General features: G+C 39.4%; 4 protein-coding genes across 6 annotated transcripts in view; all 4 read left to right on the top strand.

The window, feature by feature from the left end:
• The first annotated feature begins 1,309 nt into the window (after window positions 1-1,309).
• Window positions 1,310-10,413, top strand: LOC103515801 (Fanconi anemia group J protein homolog). The gene is made up of 12 exons (XM_026828395.1): window positions 1,310-1,481; window positions 1,948-1,988; window positions 3,283-3,425; window positions 3,649-3,741; window positions 4,287-4,389; window positions 4,665-4,883; window positions 6,306-6,425; window positions 6,572-6,591; window positions 7,190-7,282; window positions 8,141-8,243; window positions 9,242-9,469; window positions 10,330-10,413. Exons 1-12 carry the CDS (start codon window positions 1,310-1,312, stop codon window positions 10,411-10,413), a joined length of 1,419 nt encoding a protein of 472 aa, XP_026684196.1.
• Window positions 10,414-11,664: 1,251 nt separating this feature from the next.
• On the top strand, window positions 11,665-12,377 carry LOC103515793 (Fanconi anemia group J protein homolog). The gene is made up of 2 exons (XM_008480737.2): window positions 11,665-11,847; window positions 12,181-12,377. Exons 1-2 carry the CDS (start codon window positions 11,709-11,711, stop codon window positions 12,360-12,362), a joined length of 321 nt encoding a protein of 106 aa, XP_008478959.1. The 5' UTR covers window positions 11,665-11,708; the 3' UTR covers window positions 12,363-12,377.
• Window positions 12,378-13,282: 905 nt separating this feature from the next.
• Window positions 13,283-14,354, top strand: LOC113470160 (tubulin polyglutamylase TTLL6-like). The gene has a single exon (XM_026828389.1). It carries the CDS (start codon window positions 13,452-13,454, stop codon window positions 14,352-14,354), a length of 903 nt encoding a protein of 300 aa, XP_026684190.1. The 5' UTR covers window positions 13,283-13,451.
• A 307-nt stretch (window positions 14,355-14,661) lies between these two features.
• LOC103515795 (ribonuclease H1-like) overlaps window positions 14,662-18,000 on the top strand; it is an 8,106-nt gene continuing 4,767 nt past the window's right edge. Inside the window, exons 1-2 of one of the 3 annotated variants that reach the window (XM_026828392.1) lie at window positions 14,662-14,729; window positions 15,482-15,739. In XM_026828392.1, the coding sequence (XP_026684193.1) occupies window positions 15,500-15,724 (225 nt within the window). In that variant the 5' untranslated portion in view covers window positions 14,662-14,729; window positions 15,482-15,499 and the 3' untranslated portion in view covers window positions 15,725-15,739. The other 2 variants (XM_026828391.1, XM_008480738.3) reach the window with 2 other exon arrangements.

The following is an 18,000-nucleotide window of genomic DNA, read 5'->3' as shown; positions in this document are numbered from 1 at the left end:
ATCTTTTTGATTCCAACTTACTAAAACATGCAGGCAGGTCTAAAAGTCCCCCCCTTCCCCCCTTCCTGAATCTAGTTCTGAATCCATGTTGACAATCAAGAAGAGTTCAAGACTACTTAATACTACACTTGATAAGTATATAGCCTGATGCCCTTGGGAATTTCACACATAAGTAGCATGAGTATGTTGTTTTCCCAATGTCAATGGAGAAATAAACAAGGTATCAACTATTCAGACAATGATTTAACTTCCATTATCAGTAGCAAATCGCAATTGAGTACCTAAATACTTACTTTTTTATATACCTACTTGCTTGTGTACTTACACTAAGTAGGTATTTATGGAAAATTCACTTCCTTTTACTTTCTTTGTTTGAATAACAATTAGGTGTAGGTCTGTACCATACTACCTTATATTCACTGGCATATATTCCACCTATGCAGCCCCTGTGGTGTGTAAGACCCCCTAAATAAAGTTTATTCTTCTACACCTTTTCACCATTTATAAAGTCCTCCCCACTATTCATAATTTGGATATATCATATATCCTTTGAGAACCCAAGACAGATCAATGATGGTCTAAAAAGCTGGTATGGAAACTTATTAAATAGGTTCTTTTTTCCTTATACTTTCTATGTATTCTTTTTAAGTACTGTAAATTCCAAGCTTGTAAAATATATTTTCTTCATTTTTTATTTATTCATGATTTCTTATGTAAAAACTTGTGTTTTTTTATATATAAATAAATCCAATCCTCATCCATCGATGGATCTTGTGATCGACATTTGGTTTTTCCACGGCAGGTAGACGTGGAATAGGGTAGGAATCATATACTCATGTCCCAGCTTCCCCTCGTAAGTTAGTGCCTGGTTTCAGTAACCACACTTTGGGAACAGCTTATTTCGATAGTGCTGCTAAATGTCATGTAGCGAAGGAAATGAGAACTAGAAATCGCGTTGTAGAACTCACCGGATTCGATCAGCTGATTGGTGAACCGGTGAGTTTTCAAAAGTGTCAAACATCTGTTTGATGGTGGGAAATTTAAAATAATTTCGTTTTGAAATTTCGAATATAAAATTATTGTTCTTGTTCGGCGGAATCTGGCTTTCCTGTGTAAATTATGTCATTTTGTTCTTCAACAATAAGAATTAGGAAGTGCATTTCCCATTATTCTTATAAATGTTACAGCTAAGATACACTCTCTTTCGATCCTGTCCAAAAGAATCACTCCCAAGATTTTCTGATAGCAGTTCCACCTCTCCGAATAGTGTCAAGTGTTTCCGGTAATCTTCAAACGAAGCTGACTAGAAATGGATGAAGACTTGTTGTTGGAAAACTCCCAAAAGTTACAGGCAGTGTTACCCTCTGTCAAAGACAAATCAAAGCCATCTGCAGCCACCTCATACACTATTGGTGGAGTCAAAGTTGAGTTCCCCGTCAAAGCATATCCATCTCAAATTTCAATGATGACAAAGGAATCAAGTAAGTATATTTCCTCAATGCATCTGTCTGTGCTGTGCACTGTAGACCTCTCTTGCCCCATTTGGTTTTGGTGGGGCACTAGCCTAATAAACATGGACATCAGGTAGACCTGATCAGGTCTACCTGATAGTGAGTGGCTGGCCTATGGGTTCATTATTTTTATTGAGCTGCTTTAACCTTTTGTCTCTCAATAATTGGGATATTGAAAGGGGTGTGCACTTTCTTGAGTTGTTAATTCTAGTAATTTTTTAATTAAGATAAGGTGAACACTTAGGTTCTGTTTATAAATTGCTTTTATCAGGCTGTGAAAATTATCAATCAGTTAAAACACATTTGAATCAATGCTATTTTGACAAGCCAATAACTTTAACAGCCTGACTAATGCTATTGATAAACCAAACCTTAGTTTAGCACTCTTCATCATTGAATGAACTTCACTCTTAAAGTACTAATCTTTTGTTTACAGGAGTGTCCCATTCAGAATACGTGTCAGATTATCAAGAAGACGTAATGATGATGAAGACTCCCCACACAAATTGTACACCCTTGTCACCTGGGTCCCTGTACCTACATTTAAGGAACTTCAAACTGAAAATGTAGATGCCAGTGCTGATTAAACATACCATTGTATAATTGTTTATTAAAATGTGTTTTTATTTTTATTGTTTACATTACTGTACTTGAAAGTTTTTCTCATTTTAAAAAAAAAATCATGACTGGATAGGGTGTTGAATAAGGTCTTACATAGTGGGGTGAACTGTATGCTAAGGTCTCATCGTCCCCAAATCAATCATGACTGGATAGGGTGTTGAATAAGGTCTTACATAGTGGGGTGAACTGTATGCTAAGGTCTTATCGTCCCCAAATCAAAGAATGACTGAAGATAGGATAGGAAGCACTGGGTTATGTCATTGTGATATCTTGGTACTCCAACATTGGATGTCATGACTGGATAGGGTGTTGAATAAGGTCTTACATAGTGGGGTGAACTGTATGCTAAGGTCTCATCGTCCCCAAATCAAAGAATGACTGAAGATAGGATAGGAAGCACTGGGTTATGTCATTGTGATATCTTGGTACTCCAACATTGGATGTTAATCGTGGTAACTGAGGATACTATTGTTTAGCCCATCAGGAATTGGTGTTTTAAGATTGTCAGCTAAAACCCAGACAGATATACATATTCAACTGAAAAGATTTGGCCTGATTTGAATAAGAAGTGTTGCGTTCAAATTGCAGCTATCATAGTACTAAAAATTGTGGCTGGAGGTAAGTATTCAATTATTCTAATTTTTCAATACCTGTAAGTTGAATTTTTTTAATAAATGTGATTATAAGAAGAAAAAAAGGGGACTGGAACTGTTGGGATCTTATTATCCCAAAAGCAAAGAGAAGGTAGACAGGATAAGAGAAAGCTAGCCATTCTAAGATGGGAATGGAACCCCTGACCTAGCACTAACAAGGCAGGTGCTCTACCCTCCTAGCTAACTAGGCTGGCTGTGATTTTTTTTTTTACCAACTACCTACATATACAATTTTATTTTTCATCACCACCTAACGAGGAAAACTTTTTTTTTGCAACAGGCCCCATGGTAAGCAAACAAAAAGAGTGGTGTGGAGTCGGCTTGTTTTCATCGGATCAACCTATTATTTGATTCTACTTATTTTATTTCATGAGATTTCTCCTCCTGACCTTCAAATTTGTTTTCAATTATCTCTTGACTCAAGTTCAGTAATCTGACAGTTCTTCTTGAAAAGAGACATTTTTTTCTTTCTTTCTTTCTTTCTTTCTTTCTTTTAGTTATCTCTTGACTCCAGTTCAATGGCTGATAGTTCGAGTGAAGATTTGAACAGCACATTGTTTTCTACACAACATGATATCTCAATGCAAGAGGAAGCAGGTGGAACCTTGAACTTTGTACCTGAAAGAGTTCGAATACCTGCGTGAGTAAAAATAAGCTAGTAGTTCAGTGAACTGTAGATCTTACTTGGAAAAATGGTCCAGACTGGCCCAATATTTAATGAGCAAATTTGAAAATTGGTTAATTTAAATCAACTACTTGAGTGTTGGTGGAAAAATCGTACTGAAAGAGGATTTGTAAAACTCCCTTTACATCAGCATTGGCAGTAATCCATCAGTTCTTACTGCATTTTTTTTCTTCCACAGAGTTTCCAAAATATTCTATGGTACCAGGACTCATAAGCAGATCACACAAATAGTTCGAGAGCTTAGGAAAACTGTCTACAAAGACGGACTCAGGTAATGTATTTTTTAGAAGAGAAGCAAAACACTACGATTTTTCAGTCTCTTTCTTAATAGTATACCTTAATCAGTTTGAAAAAAGAAAGGAAAAAAAAATCTTCTTTTTACTATGGTAATGAAAGGATTTTTCAGTCTCATTCTGGCACGTTCTTAATAGTATACCTTAATCAGTTTGAAAAAAGAAAGGGAAAAAAAACTCTTTCTTCTTTTTACTATGGTAATGAAAGGATTTTTCAGTCCCATTCTGGCAGGTTAAACAAGGTAGGTATATTTTATTCTATCATTTTGTAGTCTATTCTGTTACTTACTTGTACTGGTGTACAGGTATATCAATAGCGAAGGTTGAGTGCGAAGGGCATCCCACTCGGAAAATTTTGTTTAGCCAAAACCAGTTGGCCTCAAAGCGATCACTCTAAAGCTGATTGAGAGGCCGACGACAAACGCCGACCCCATCTGGACATGGGAAAAGGCGAAGAAGAAGACTGGTGTACAGGTGTACAGCTATAATTGATTTCTCCCATGATCCTATTTGATTGTTTCAGGATGACCATTCTATCCAGTCGCAAACACACCTGTATCAATGACGAAGTTCTTAAGGCTAAAGAAAACATCAATGACCTTTGTCAGGAGCTGAAAGAAACTGAGGTAATGCCCTTGATTAGAATTTTCCTACTTACCGAGTAATCAAGAAACCTAACTCTCAACCCAAAGTTGCTGGGTTAGAAATCCAGTCAGAGCAAAAATTTCTGACAGATGTTCTTTACCTGCTTCGGTGGTATGGTGTAGTGGTCAAGACGCTCGCGTGTTGATCAGGAGGACGTGGGTTCAATCCCTGCTAAGGTATGGAATGTTATCAACATTGTTTGCCAAAATAGCTGAGAAATTTTTAAATTATTATTATTTTTTTCTTCTTTTTTCAGGGTAAAAACTGTCGCCATCTGACGAGTTTTAAGAAAATCCTCCCGCAAGAAATGGGCGGTAAGAACATTCTGCCCAACCTGTTTGACATTGAAGAGCTGGTCACCCTAGGCCGAAAGCACAGCTCGTGTCCCTACTATGTGGCTAGAGAGCTAGTCAACAACGCAGATATCATATTCTGCCCGTACAACTATATTATTGATCCCTTGATACGAAAAAGTGTAAGTAAATTTTTTGTTTAAAATTTCAATAATAATTATAATAATAATAATAATAATAATAGACTCTTGAGTGGAAGATAATCACTAGGCGACGTTAACGCCAGAGGCGTTCTCTACCACCTAACCCTTAGAGCTCCATTATTATGTGGTCAAATTCTCAAATAAATGAGGATAAAATTCCATGCCTCGGCTGGGATCGAATCCACGCCCTCCTGTTTACCAGGCGAGCGTCTTGACTACTACGCCACCGAGGCAGATTTGAACTGAAAAGAAACTCACTTGACTGTTTTTCTGCACCATATTCAGATTGGCCCTTTCGCTAGTTAGTAGTTACTGCATCTTCAGTCAATCTAAATTTACATAGATACTAGATACTATTTTGTTAAAAGGTTTGATAGAGGGAACTGGAGCTGCCAACGTCTTACCGTTTCTAAAGCGAAAAGAGAAGGAAGACAGGATAGAATAAAGCCAGCCGTTCTGAGAACGTACCTGACCTATTTCGGATAAATTCCGCCCTGGGCGAGAAGCGAACCCGCGACCTAGCGCCCACAAGGCAGACGCGCTACTCTCCAAGCTAACTAGGGCTACATAGGAATAGAATATAACTTGTTTATCCTGCTCGAATGAGACTAAAAAGTCCCTTTACCCCAGCAGTCTAAACAAGGTCTCATATATTTTATAGGTTTAAGAATAGTAGCATACTCCATGGATTTGGACTTTGCTCTCCTGAACCTCCACCCTTGGACTTTGTTGGGTTGTAAACAACATATGGTTACACTAACCTGGCTTCTAAGGGTTGCACTGTCTTAGTCTAACCACTCCTATAATCATTATGTAGATTTTTACTACATACTTTGTACATAGAACTTCTGAACTTATTCTGAGATACCTAAAGGTAAACTCCTTTTAGAATTTAACCTAACACTATAATAACATTGGTCACTGCTCATTTGTGCCAGTTCCTTTGGTAGCAATCTCATTGGCCCTTTCGCTAGTTACTGCATCTTCAGTCAATCTAAATTTACATAGATACTAGATACTATTTTGTTTAGAGGTTTGATAGAGGGAACTGTAGCTGCCAAGGTCTTACCGTTTCTAAAGCGAAGAGAAAAGGAAGACAGGATAGATTAAAGCCAGCCGTTCTGAGAACGTACCTGACCTATTTCGGATAAATTCCGCCCTGGGCGGGAATCGAACCCGCGACCTAGCGCCCGCAAGGCAGACTCGCTACTCTCCAAGCGAACTAGGTTGGCTATATAGGAATAGAATAGAACTTGTTTATCCTGCTCGAATGAGACTAAAAAGTCCCTTTACCCCAGCAGTCTAAACAAGGTCTCATATATTTTATAGGTTTAAGAACGGTTCTAAATTCACGGGATTGCTGGTATTATAATGTACTTCTGTATGATTTGTATGTTACAGTTAGAATTGAACATTAACAAATCAATTATTCTGCTAGATGAGGCGCATAACATTGAAGATGTTAGTAGAGATTCTGCCAGTGGATCTTTTGATCTCAATGACATCAATAATACCTTACAGGTAACTCTATATCTCAGGATCGGTTTAGATTTTCGCAAAATCCTTTCTTATTGCACACCTAGACCATAAAAGGAATATTCCTACCAAATTTCAGCATATCTTACAGGTAATTCTAATACTTTACAGGCAATTCTAATACATTACAGGTAACTCTAATACCTTACAGGTAACTCTATATCTCAGGATCGGTTTAGATTTTCGCAAAATCCTTTCTGATTGCACACCTAGACCATAAAAGGAATATTCCTACCAAATTTCAGCTATCCAGACTGGCCCAAAATTTAATGAGCAAATTTGAAAATTGGTTAATTTAAATCAACTACTTGAGTGTTGGTGGAAAAATCGTACTGAAAGAGGATTTGTAAAACTCCCTTTACACCAGCATTGGCAGTAATCCATCAGTTCCTAGTAGTTCAGTGAACTGTAGATCTTACTTGGAAAAATGGTTCAGACTGGCCCAAAATTTAATGAGCAAATTTGAAAATTGGTTAATTTAAATCAACTACTTAAGTGTTGGTGGAAAAATCGTACTGAAAGAGGATTTGTAAAACTCCCTTTACACCAGCATTGGCAGTAATCCATCAGTTCTTACTGTATGTCCAGACTGGCCCAAAATTTAATGAGCAAATTTGAAAATTGGTTAATTTAAAACAACTACTTGAGTGTTGGTGGAAAAATCGTACTGAAAGAGGATTTGTAAAACTCCCTTTACACCAGCATTGGCAGTAATCCATCAGTTCTTACTGTATTTTTTTCTTCCACAGAGTTTCCAAAATATTCTATGGTACCAGGACACATAAGCAGATCACACAAATAGTTCGAGAGCTTAGGAAAACTGTCTACAAAGACGGACTCAGGTAATGTATTTTTTAGAAGAAAGAAGAAGATTACCAACTTGGTTGGTTCTTTAGTTATAAGGAGTTGCACCTACCCTTAGGGCTACAAGTTTATATTGGACAAGTATTGAAGGATTCTGTGTAAATGCTTTAATCTACATCTCTTCTATTAGTCCACACCTTCAGCTGCATTATCCTCAACTGCCATACCTTGCTCCAGCCATCACCATTCCCCTCTAAACCTATAGAAGAAGAAGAAGAAGAAGAAGAAGAAGAAGAAGAGAAGGGTGGTTGCAAAACACTACGATTTTTCAGTCTCGTTCTTAATAGTATACCTTAATCAGTTTGAAAAAAGAAAGAAGGGTGGTTGCAAAACACTACGATTTTTCAGTCTCGTTCTTAATAGTATACCTTAATCAGTTTGAAAAAAGAAAGGGAAAAAAAACTCTTTCTTCTTTTTACTATGGTAATGAAAGGATTTTTCAGTCCCATTCTGGCAGGTTAAACAAGGTAGGTATATTTTATTCTATCATTTTGTAGTCTATTCTGTTACTTACTTGTACTGGTGTACAGGTATATCAATAGCGAAGGTTGAGTGCGAAGGGCATTCCACTCGGAAAATTTTGTTTAGCCAAAACCAGTTGGCCTCAAAGCGATCACTCTAAAGCTGATTGAGAGGCCGATGACAAACGCCGACCCCATCTGAACATGAGAAAAGGCGAAGAAGAAGACTGGTGTACAGGTGTACAGCTATACTTGATTTCTCCCATGATGGCCATGATCCTATTTGATTGTTTCAGGATGACCATTCTATCCAGTCGCAAACACACCTGTATCAATGACGAAGTTCTTAAAGCTAAAGATATTTGATTGTTTCAGGATGACCATTCTATCCAGTCGCAAACACACCTGTATCAATGACGAAGTTCTTAAGGCTAAAGAAAACATCAATGACCTTTGTCAGGAGCTGAAAGAAACTGAGGTAATGCCCTTGATTAGAATTTTCCTACTTGCCGAGTAATCAAGAAACCTAACTCTCAACCCAAAGTTGCTGGGTTAGAAATCCTGTTGGAGCAAAATTTTCTGACAAATGTTCTTTACCTGCTTCGGTGGTATGGTATAGTGGTCAAGACGCTCGCGTGTTAATCAGGAGGACAACATATTTTATGTGTAACTTTGGTGTTTTTCAGGAATTAGTTAGCCCTAGCAATCCGAAGCTAAGCTAAAACTAAGCAATCCGAAGACTCCCTAATAACATGTACTCTCAAGGGAGAGGTGAAAAGTTAGCCCTAGCAATCCGAAGCTAAGCTAAAACTAAGCAATCCGAAGACTCCCTAATAACATGTACTCTCAAGGGAGAGGTGAAAGGACCCACTCGTTAGTCATTAGGGTGATACATGCTAGGAAATGCTAGTTATAACTTAATTATCGAGGCTTCTAAATAAAATCATAATAGCATAATTTCTTACGCCATTGAAAAAGATACTCTTCCCTTTGCATTATTTTCACTCAGAATAATATTTATTTGTCTTCCAGGGGGAATCGAACCGGTGGTATCGCAAGGACCGCACGCCGATGAGTATCAAGTATACGCTTCACTTGATAAAATCATAATAGCATAATTTCTTACGCCATTGAAAAAGATACTCTTCCCTTTGCATTATTTTCACTCACAATAATATTTATTTGTCTTCCAGGGGGAATCGAACCGGTGGTATCGCAAGGACCGCACGCCGATGAGTATCAAGTATACGCTTCACTTGAGCTCTTTTGCTGAAGCCGATAAATTGTAAACGTATTCCTCTTTGGAGTCAGTGCTACCAGCTGTGCCACTTTCTGTATCTCTGACTCCACTTTTATCTCTTTGTTTTGGCTTCAAAAATTATAATGTCTAGGTGCGGGAATGCTCCATCTAGGAAATACATGATCTAAGCTCTAGATGAATTATTTATTTCTATATATTTTTTTTTCATCCTCCAGGGCGAATCGAACCGGTGGTATCGCAAGGACCGCACGCCGATGAGTATCAAGTATACGCTTCACTTCTGGTGTCTAAACTCGGGTCTGGTGTTCAGCGACATTCGGGAGTCTGCTCGCTCCGTTATTCTAACCTCGGGAACGTTGGCCCCTGTAGATTCCTTTCAGTCGGAACTGGGCACTCAGTTCCCCATCAAGCTGGAAGCCAATCATGTCATCGATAAAGATCAGGTAAGTAGCCTCCGTGGCCGAGTGGGTATCACACTAGGCTTGCACTCCAGAGGTCCCGGGTTCGATTCCCGGCGGAGTCGAAGTTTTTTCGGCTCTGTGCTTGGAGTTCGGGGTGCACACAGTCTCGTGAGGACAAGTGAGTAGCAACCTTGATCAAGTAGTGACCCGTGGCGCCATTACCAGTGTAAAAAGATCTATGATGAATGAGAATTAATAGTCAAAGAAGCACTTAGTAATGCTTGTGGTACCCACAAAAGTTGTGAAAAAGCTCTTTGCTTTACATTACAGATAGCTTCTTCTGTTCAGAAGGTTTGCAAAATTCTCTCCACATTCTGTCTCCATGTGACTCTGTTCTCAGCCATTCTCTTGCTTTACCACAAATAATTCATGTTCATGATTTGATTTGATTGATTGATTCTACTGCTGTGATATTTCAGAACATGACATGTAAATTTTCATTTCAGGTATTCATTGGCGTGCTAGGCCAGGGTCAGAAGGTTTGCAAAATTCTCTCCACATTCTGTCTCCATGTGACTCTGTTCTCAGCCATTCTCTTGCTTTACCACAAATAATTCATGTTCATGATTTGATTTGATTGATTGATTGATTCTACTGCTGTGATATTTCAGAACATGACATGTAAATTTTCATTTCAGGTATTCATTGGCGTGCTAGGCCAGGGTTAGAAGGTTTGCAAACTTCTCTCCACATTCTGTCTCCATGTGACTCTGTTCTCAGCCATTGTCTTGCTTTAGGTACCACAAATAATTCATGTTCATGATTCGATTTGATTGATTGATTGATTGATTGATTCTACTGCTGTGATATTTCAGAACATGACGTGTAAATTTTCATTTCAGGTATTCATTGGCGTGCTAGGCCAGGGTCCGCAGAACATACCTCTACAAGCTCTATACAAGAACACACTGGTGGGCGATGTATAAGGCATCGATATGATTGGGGAGCCATCCTGTTGGTTGATCAGAGGTTCTACAGCAAGAATTCCCAACAAGGACTCAGCAAATGGGTGCGAAATCAGGTGAGCTCTCTCCTTCCTTTACTTCTTGTTTCTATCTCCTCTTCCCTTCGTTTCTTCCCCCTTTTACGTTTTCTCTCTATTCTTTTCCATTTTCCTATTTCTCCTTTCACGATCAGTGTGTGAAATATGAAATGTGAATGTGAATGGATCTTGATTTTATAATATAAAAAAAGATCTTGATAAGACGTCAAACAAGAGTATTTTTAAACTGATCAGCATAAAATACATGCTGATAAGAGACTCTCAGTGAATGGTCTTCGTTTATAGTTGACATTTAATACAGATTTCTAAGAAGAGAGACGTAGGTCTCGTGATTATTGGCTGACTAATACCTATTTTTTCAGGCATGGTCTCCCAGGGGGCGAATATCGAATAGACCACGTAACTCTGATGTTATTTTTGGAGAAAAAAAAAACTCAGAAGCTAATGAAAAAGGCGTTTATTGAATGCTGGTAATAAACTTCTTCTTTTTTTTTTTTACTTTCCTTATCCTATAGGAAGGAAAGTAATGTAATCGGGTCAAATTTTCGATGGTCAGATTTTAGTGCCAAAACACGTTTTGAGGTCCCTAAAGCCTAAATCCAAAGTTTCAGCCATTGGTCCGTGTGTGTGTGTGTGTGTCTGTCTGTCTGTCTGTCTATAAACAAAATATCTCGAGAACGGTTAGAGCTAGAGACTTGAAATTTGGTATGTATCTTTCAAATGTAACAAGGATGCGACACGAAACTTTTGGTTAAGACCGGTGCAACGCTTGGCGGCAATTTACCGCTTTTTGCGGTTTTCGGTGTAATTTAACAATATCTCGGGAACGGTATAAGCTAAAGACTTGAAATTTGGTATGCAGTTCACAAATGTGACAAGGATGCAACGTTTGGTTGAGATGGTTGCTGCGCTTTGCGGTATTTTGACCGCTTTTGGACAGATTTCGACCTTTTTTGGCGGTTTTCAGCTATAGCGACAAAACGGTTATAGATATTGTAAAAATTAGGGTAAAAGAACACTCAAATAAGCATCATTCAATAGGATAAATTGTAAAAGTTAGGGTAAAAGAACACTCAAATAAGCATCATTCAATAGGATAAGGAAAGTCGTGTGATGTTCACACCAGATTTTTTTTTTTTTTAACTCTCATTCAAACTGAGTAGTTATTATTCTCATTGTCTATTTATTACATTTTACAGATGGAGTTCCACAGGTCTAATGGATAGAATTCGAGAGGTGAAGAGTGTCTATTGTGAACCCAGACGTAATGACGAGCTAGAAAACGTGATGCTTGGCTATTTCACCGCCATCAAGCAAGCTGAGCTCAGGTCTTCTAATACGAGTGAAAAGAATACGGGTCAGTTTATATCCTTTTACCAACTTCAGTAGCCCCACTTAAATTATAAAAAGGTGTTTAGCTTGGTACTCTTCGGGTCTACAATTTGCAGGATGGTTGAACCATCCACTTCCAGATCCAAAGTATAGTCGTGAAATTTGGCGGTGTGGATTGTTATGTCGCCATTCCACTTAAATTATAAAAAAAGTGTTTAGCTTGGTACTCTTCGAATCTACAATTTGCAGGATGGTCGAACCATCCACTTCCAGATCCAAAGTATAGTCGTGAAATTTGGCGGTGTGGATTGTTATGTCGCCATTTTTCTAACCATCTCTTACTGATTTGGCTCCTCAGGTGCTCTCCTGTTCACCATATTCCGGGGCAAGATCAGCGAAGGTATTGATTTTGCTGATAACTATGCCCGTTCCGTCATATCAGTAGGCATTCCATTCCCCAGCATCCAAGATGAAAAGGTCAAACTGAAGCGCAGCTATAATGATACGCATGCGCAGAAGAAAGGTAAGCACACTACGTGAGCTCACGTGACGTCATATCAGTAGGCATTCCATTCCCCAGCATCCAAGATGAGAAGGTCAACCTGAAGCGCAGCTATAATGAATTAATGATACGCATGCGCAGAAGAAAGTCCAAAACATGTTTCGAGGTCCCTAGAGCCTAAATCCTAAATCGTAAGTTTCAGCCATTGGTCCATGCGTGTGTCTGTGTGTCGTAGATGAAATATTTGGATAGCTGTAAGAACTAGAAAGTATGTAGAACTTGAAATGTGTTAAGCCCTCAAATACGACAAGGATGCAACGCGAATTAAGGTTAAGAGCGATGCAGCGGTTGGCGGTATTTTGGCCATTTTCGGTGGGTTTCAGCTCTACTGACTAAACAGTTAGAGATATCAGAAAAGTTTAAAGAGCAGACCCTTCCCCGATATATGTAGGCATTCCATTCCCCAGCATCCAAGATGAGAAGGTCAACCTGAAGCGCAGCTATAATGAATTAATGATACGCATGCGCAGAAGAAAGCTAAGTTCAACCATCAGGTTCAGAATGAGCTCAACTATGTTGCCAAATTTCTCGGTTCTTTAGGTGAGTGAAATGTCCTAGTTGGTAATTTTCTAACCATGTAGCAAAGTGTAAAGTTGAACTAAGACTGATCCATATATTCTCTGGCTTCACAATCATGCTGATTCCTACAATTCATCATTCAAGCCGGTCCCACACCAGATACATTACAATGAGACCAATGAATGCCCAAAATATTCTCTGGCTTCACAATCATGCTGATTCCTACAATTCATCATTCAAGCCGGTCCCACAACAGATACATTACAACGAGACCAATGAGTGCCCCCCAAAAAAAACGAACAAGCCAGCCTAGTTGGCTTGGACGATAGAACGCCTGCCTTGTAAACGCTAGGTTGCGGGTTCGATGTTTACCACTCTGCGTTGATTTAAACCGAGATAAAGCCATCACTAGAATAGTTACCTCCGATGACCTCCCTTCTGTACCTCTACACACACCCTGGTCTATCCTATGGAGTGACGAAACTAACGGAGTACACTCTCATTTAAACGATCTAGAACCCCACCAGCGCCTTAACTACTTCTTCGGTATGAAAACCCTGTGTAGAACATATCTATACGCCAAGTACTTGTTGTACATGCGCAAGCTATGTCCGGCGCACTACTCGTTTTTTCCTCACACATGGATCTTCCCCCGGGAACACCTGCTGTTTCTTTCGCATAAACGCAACGTGCAGTACATTTTGAAACCCCTGAACAAGTCCAAGGAAGAAGTACTCATCTTTGATCACACGTCCACTTTTGAAGGCGGAACACCGTGCGTGGTGCAGATTTATGTTTCAAATCCGTTGCGAATAGACGGACGGAGGTTTGACGTGCGTTTGTTCGTTTGTATAACGTCATGCGGTGCTTTGCTCCGTGTGTTTCTGTACAATGAAGGTGTGGTGCGGGTTTATAACAAACTGAACCAGCGGGAGAATGTAATGTACATATCAGAACTGAACGCTTTGTTCAAGAAAAACGGATATAATACGGGCCACATTTGGGGCAGCATCGAATCTGCTATTGTTAAAACTATAATTGCCATCAACCCCCATTTAACTTGGGAGTTTAAGAATAGGAAATTCAGCACTCGAGCCTTGGTGTCCCCTTGTTTTCAGCTGATACAGCTTGACCTGATGTTGGATGAACATTTGAATCCGTATGTGCTTAAAGTGAAGGATACACCTTGTATTGAAGATCTGGTGTTGAAACGAAATATATTCTATGATACACTCATGTTGTGTGATGTACAGACAAAGGAGACAAAACACAGAGATAGCGTGAAGCAAGTTATGGGGAAAGGGAATGTAAATGAGGAAACTTTAGGAAATAAACTTGATGGAAATGAAACTTCGCCCAAAACATCTTTAAGCATGAAAGGAAATGAGCTTGATGGCAATAACCCTTCCCCCCTCCCCAAAGCATATCTAATCTCCCCTAACAATTCCTAACCTCCCCCATTTCTCCCCGCCCCCTCTATAAAAGTATTTGCCCTTCCCCCCTCCCCAAAGCATATCTAATCTCCCCTAACAATTCCTAACCTCCCCCATTTCTCCCCGCCCCCTCTATAAAAGTATTTGAGCAAGTTATGGGGAAAGGGAATGTAAATGAGGAAACTTTGGGAAATAAACTTGATGGAAATGAAACTTCGCCCAAAACATCTTTAAGCATGAAAGGAAATGAGCTTGATGGCAATAGAACTTCGCCCAAAAAGTATTTTTTATCAACATCAGAGCGAAATCCAAAAGGATGAGGAAAGTCGTGTGATGGTCACACTAGATTTTTTTTTTCTCTCTGATACAAGAGCAACAAAGAGCGTTTAGCAGGTGATATTTTTCGCTTTTTTTTAGCAGGTGATATTTTTCGCTTTTTTTGCTTGCTTTGTTTTATCATTGCGATTTTTACAAAAGTCTTCCGAAGCTTGACGTGTCGCGTTTTAATTCCGGGTTTATTTTGGTTATCAGATGGTATAATCTAGTTGTAATGAATGTATGGGTCAGTAGTGTGGTGTTACTGTGTATAGTTCTGCAGGTTACGTGCTGTAGTACGCCGAGGTAAACCTAGTCTAGTAGAAAATGTGGTGGTTAAACATAGTATAGTAAAGTGCTTTATAAACTAGGACATATAGTCCCTTTATCTCATCAGTTTCATATTGAACCATTTTTGTTGCTTTGGTGTTTTTTTTTTTTTTTGTGGTATTTTTTGAAAATCGGTAAATTTTTTTGAGAAGTAGGTATGGGTGATGGAAATTTCCTCTAAAAGCTGTGAAAAAGTGTCAAACTTAAAAAGAAAATAGGTAATTTTAGATAAACCCAAGTTCAGAGCCGGATGTACAATCTCGTGTTGAAGTGTTTGAGAATGTTAGGAGACTGTTGGGACATAGGCTCCGAACAGGTTAACAAACACTTCAAAACGAGACTGTAGGCCATAACGGTGGGGAAAAAAGCACCGAGCCCTTTTCAAATAACTTTTCAACTTATCACACACAATTAATGAAGATTATTTTTCTTCTTCTTCTTCTTTTCAAATTCCGTAATAGAAAGTAAAAATCTTCTCTTTGTTTCGTCGTCCCCATTAGGAGACCGTCAACTTCACGATGGATCCCGACAATCACGTTGTAGTGTTCACCGATGGCGCCTGTCCTCGCAACGGAAAAGTCGGTGCCTCGGCCGGTTACGGCGTGTATTTTGGCGAGAACAATCCGCTCAATGTGGCGGGAAAAGTGACGGGCCGAGTAACCAATAACAATGCCGAGATCCAGGGCGCCATTCATGCGTTGAAACAGGCGAAAAGTGCAAGTGAGTCACATTTATATTTATAAAAAACTATATTACATTAAAAAAAAAAAATCTAAGCTGGAAGAACAAAGTAGGGTTCCCATGACCGCTACGCTGCCAAGTTCTCCCGCTGAAAAGCGAGGGATATCCTTTGTGGATATGCAATTATGCAAGTGAGTATAACGAGTTTAGCCAGTCTAGTGAGGGTACCGCGCCTATGCCCAAAATGAACGAACAAGCCAGCCTAGTTAGCTTGGAAGATGGAAAGCCTGCCTTGTAAACGCTAGGTTGCGGGTTCGATGTTTACCCGGGGCGGTCTTTATCCTAGACAAGTGAGGAGGTTCCTTCTGTTAACGGCTGGCTTTCTCCTATCCTGCCCTCCTTCTCTCTTCGATTTCGGGACGATATGACCTCTGTTGTTACTGGTGCCCAAAATGAACGAACAAGCCAGCCTAGTTAGCTTGGAAGATAGAAAGCCTGCCTTGTAAACGCTAGGTTGCGGGTTCGATGTTTACCCGGGGCGTCTTTATCCTAGACAAGTGAGGTTCCTTCTGTTAACGGCTGGCTTTCTCCTATCCTGCCCTCCTTCTCTCTTCGATTTCGATACGATATGACCTCTGTTGTTACTGTTTCCTCTATCAAACCTCTTCAGAAAAGTACCGATTCAATTTTCCCCCTATAGTTTCCTCTATCAAACCTCTTCAAAAAAGTGTAAATTCCCAGGTCAATGGATGCATAGTATGAAAACAGAAGTGAAAGAAGATGTGGCCACCTCGAAAGGTGCCGTTAGTTGGTCGGGATCCATGACGTCATATCAGTAGGCATTCCATTCCCCAGCATCCAAGATGAGAAGGTCAACCTGAACCGCAGCTATAATGAATTAATGATACGCATGCGCAGAAGAAAGGTAAGCACACTACGTGAGCTCACGTGACGTGATATCAGTAGGCATTTCATTTCCCAGCATCCAAGATGAAAAGGTCAAACTGAAACGCAGCTATAATGATACGCATGCGCAGAAGAAAGGTAAGCACACTACGTGAGCTCACGTGACATGATATCTGTAGGCATTTCATTTCCCAGCATTCAAGATGAGAAGGTCAAACTAAAGCGCAGCTATAATGATACACATGCGCAGAAAAAGGTAAGAAACGTTTCGAGCGTAGCTATGCGCATTGCGCAGAAGGTAGATTATATCTCACATGACGTCATATCAGTAGGCATTCCATTTCCCAGCATCCAAGATGAGAATGTCAAACTGAAGCGCAGCTATAATGATACGCATGCTCAGAAGAAAGGTAAGAAACACACTACGTGAGCTCACGTGACATGATATCTGATGTAGGTACTGGCCACATTTAACTTAACGATTGATGTTTCAAATTAATGTAGCAAAACAAAGAACGAATAGGGCAAAACATAAGCAATGTGTATGAATAGAATAGGTACAATAGAACTTTAAATCTTGAAGATTTGTTATTGAATAATGGCAGAGCTTGTCGTTATGAACAAAGATGATAAATCTGAGCTGCGGATAAACTATGCCAGGTCAGAGTGTGATTTCCTGTGCGGTCCGGGGTTGTATTTCCCAGGAGGTAAGAAAATAAAATTAGTCAGTATAAAAGGACTTTTCATTCTCTCTCTCTCTCTCTCTCTCTCTCTCTCTCTCTCTCTCTCTCTCTCTCCAATATATGTAGGCATTCCATTCCCCAGCATCCAAGATGAGAAGGTCAAACTGAAGCGCAGCTATAATGATACACATGCGCAGAAAAAGGTAAGAAACGTTTCGAGCGTAGCTATGCGCATTGCGCAGAAGGTAGATTATAAACTGCTGGTTAGTGGCTATTTTGGCGAGCATTTGTAAGGATAACTAAGAAGCTAGTTCAAATTTCAGCAAAAAGATTAATGGTATAAGGTCTCATTAGCTGCGGAAAGGGAAAAAATTGGACCGCGGTAAAGGGTGAAATAAAGGGTTCTATTCAGGTGAAATAAAGGATAATGCTCTTTTTTTAGTGGATACATATCCCATCCCTACAGCGCAGCTAATTTAAAAAAAAAAAAAAAAAAAAAAAACAATTAGGGACACGCAACTAAGAAGCTAGTTCAAATTTCAGCAAAAAAATTAATGGTATAAGGTCTCGTTAGCTGCGAAAAGGGAAAAAATTGGACCGCGGTAAAGGGTGAAATAAAGGATTCTATTCAGGTGAAATAAAGATAATGCTCTTTTTTTTAGTGGATACATATCCCATCCCTACAGCCCAGATTAAAAAAAAAAAAAAAAAAAAAAAAAAAAAAGTAGGTACTGGCCCATTTTAATCTT

The sequence above is a fragment of the Diaphorina citri genome, unplaced genomic scaffold, assembly GCF_000475195.1.
Source record: "Diaphorina citri unplaced genomic scaffold, Diaci psyllid genome assembly version 1.1 scaffold1418, whole genome shotgun sequence".
Lineage (NCBI taxonomy): Eukaryota > Metazoa > Arthropoda > Insecta > Hemiptera > Psyllidae > Diaphorina > Diaphorina citri.
Note: the sequence above shows the minus strand (reverse complement) of the source record. Positions and strands in the feature narration are given on the sequence as shown.

Excerpts from the sequence above, each read along its gene's own strand:
- LOC103515801 (XM_026828395.1), top strand. The coding sequence starts at position 1,310 with ATGGATGAAGACTTGTTGTTGGAAAACTCCCAAAAGTTACAGGCAGTG. Across the intron at positions 3,742-4,286 it reads GTCTACAAAGACGGACTCAG|GATGACCATTCTATCCAGTC; the intron begins GTAATGTATTTT and ends TGATTGTTTCAG. Across the intron at positions 9,470-10,329 it reads ATGTCATCGATAAAGATCAG|GTATTCATTGGCGTGCTAGG; the intron begins GTAAGTAGCCTC and ends TTTTCATTTCAG.
- LOC103515793 (XM_008480737.2), top strand. The coding sequence starts at position 11,709 with ATGGATAGAATTCGAGAGGTGAAGAGTGTCTATTGTGAACCCAGACGT. Across the intron at positions 11,848-12,180 it reads TACGAGTGAAAAGAATACGG|GTGCTCTCCTGTTCACCATA; the intron begins GTCAGTTTATAT and ends TTGGCTCCTCAG.
- LOC113470160 (XM_026828389.1), top strand. The coding sequence starts at position 13,452 with ATGAAAACCCTGTGTAGAACATATCTATACGCCAAGTACTTGTTGTAC.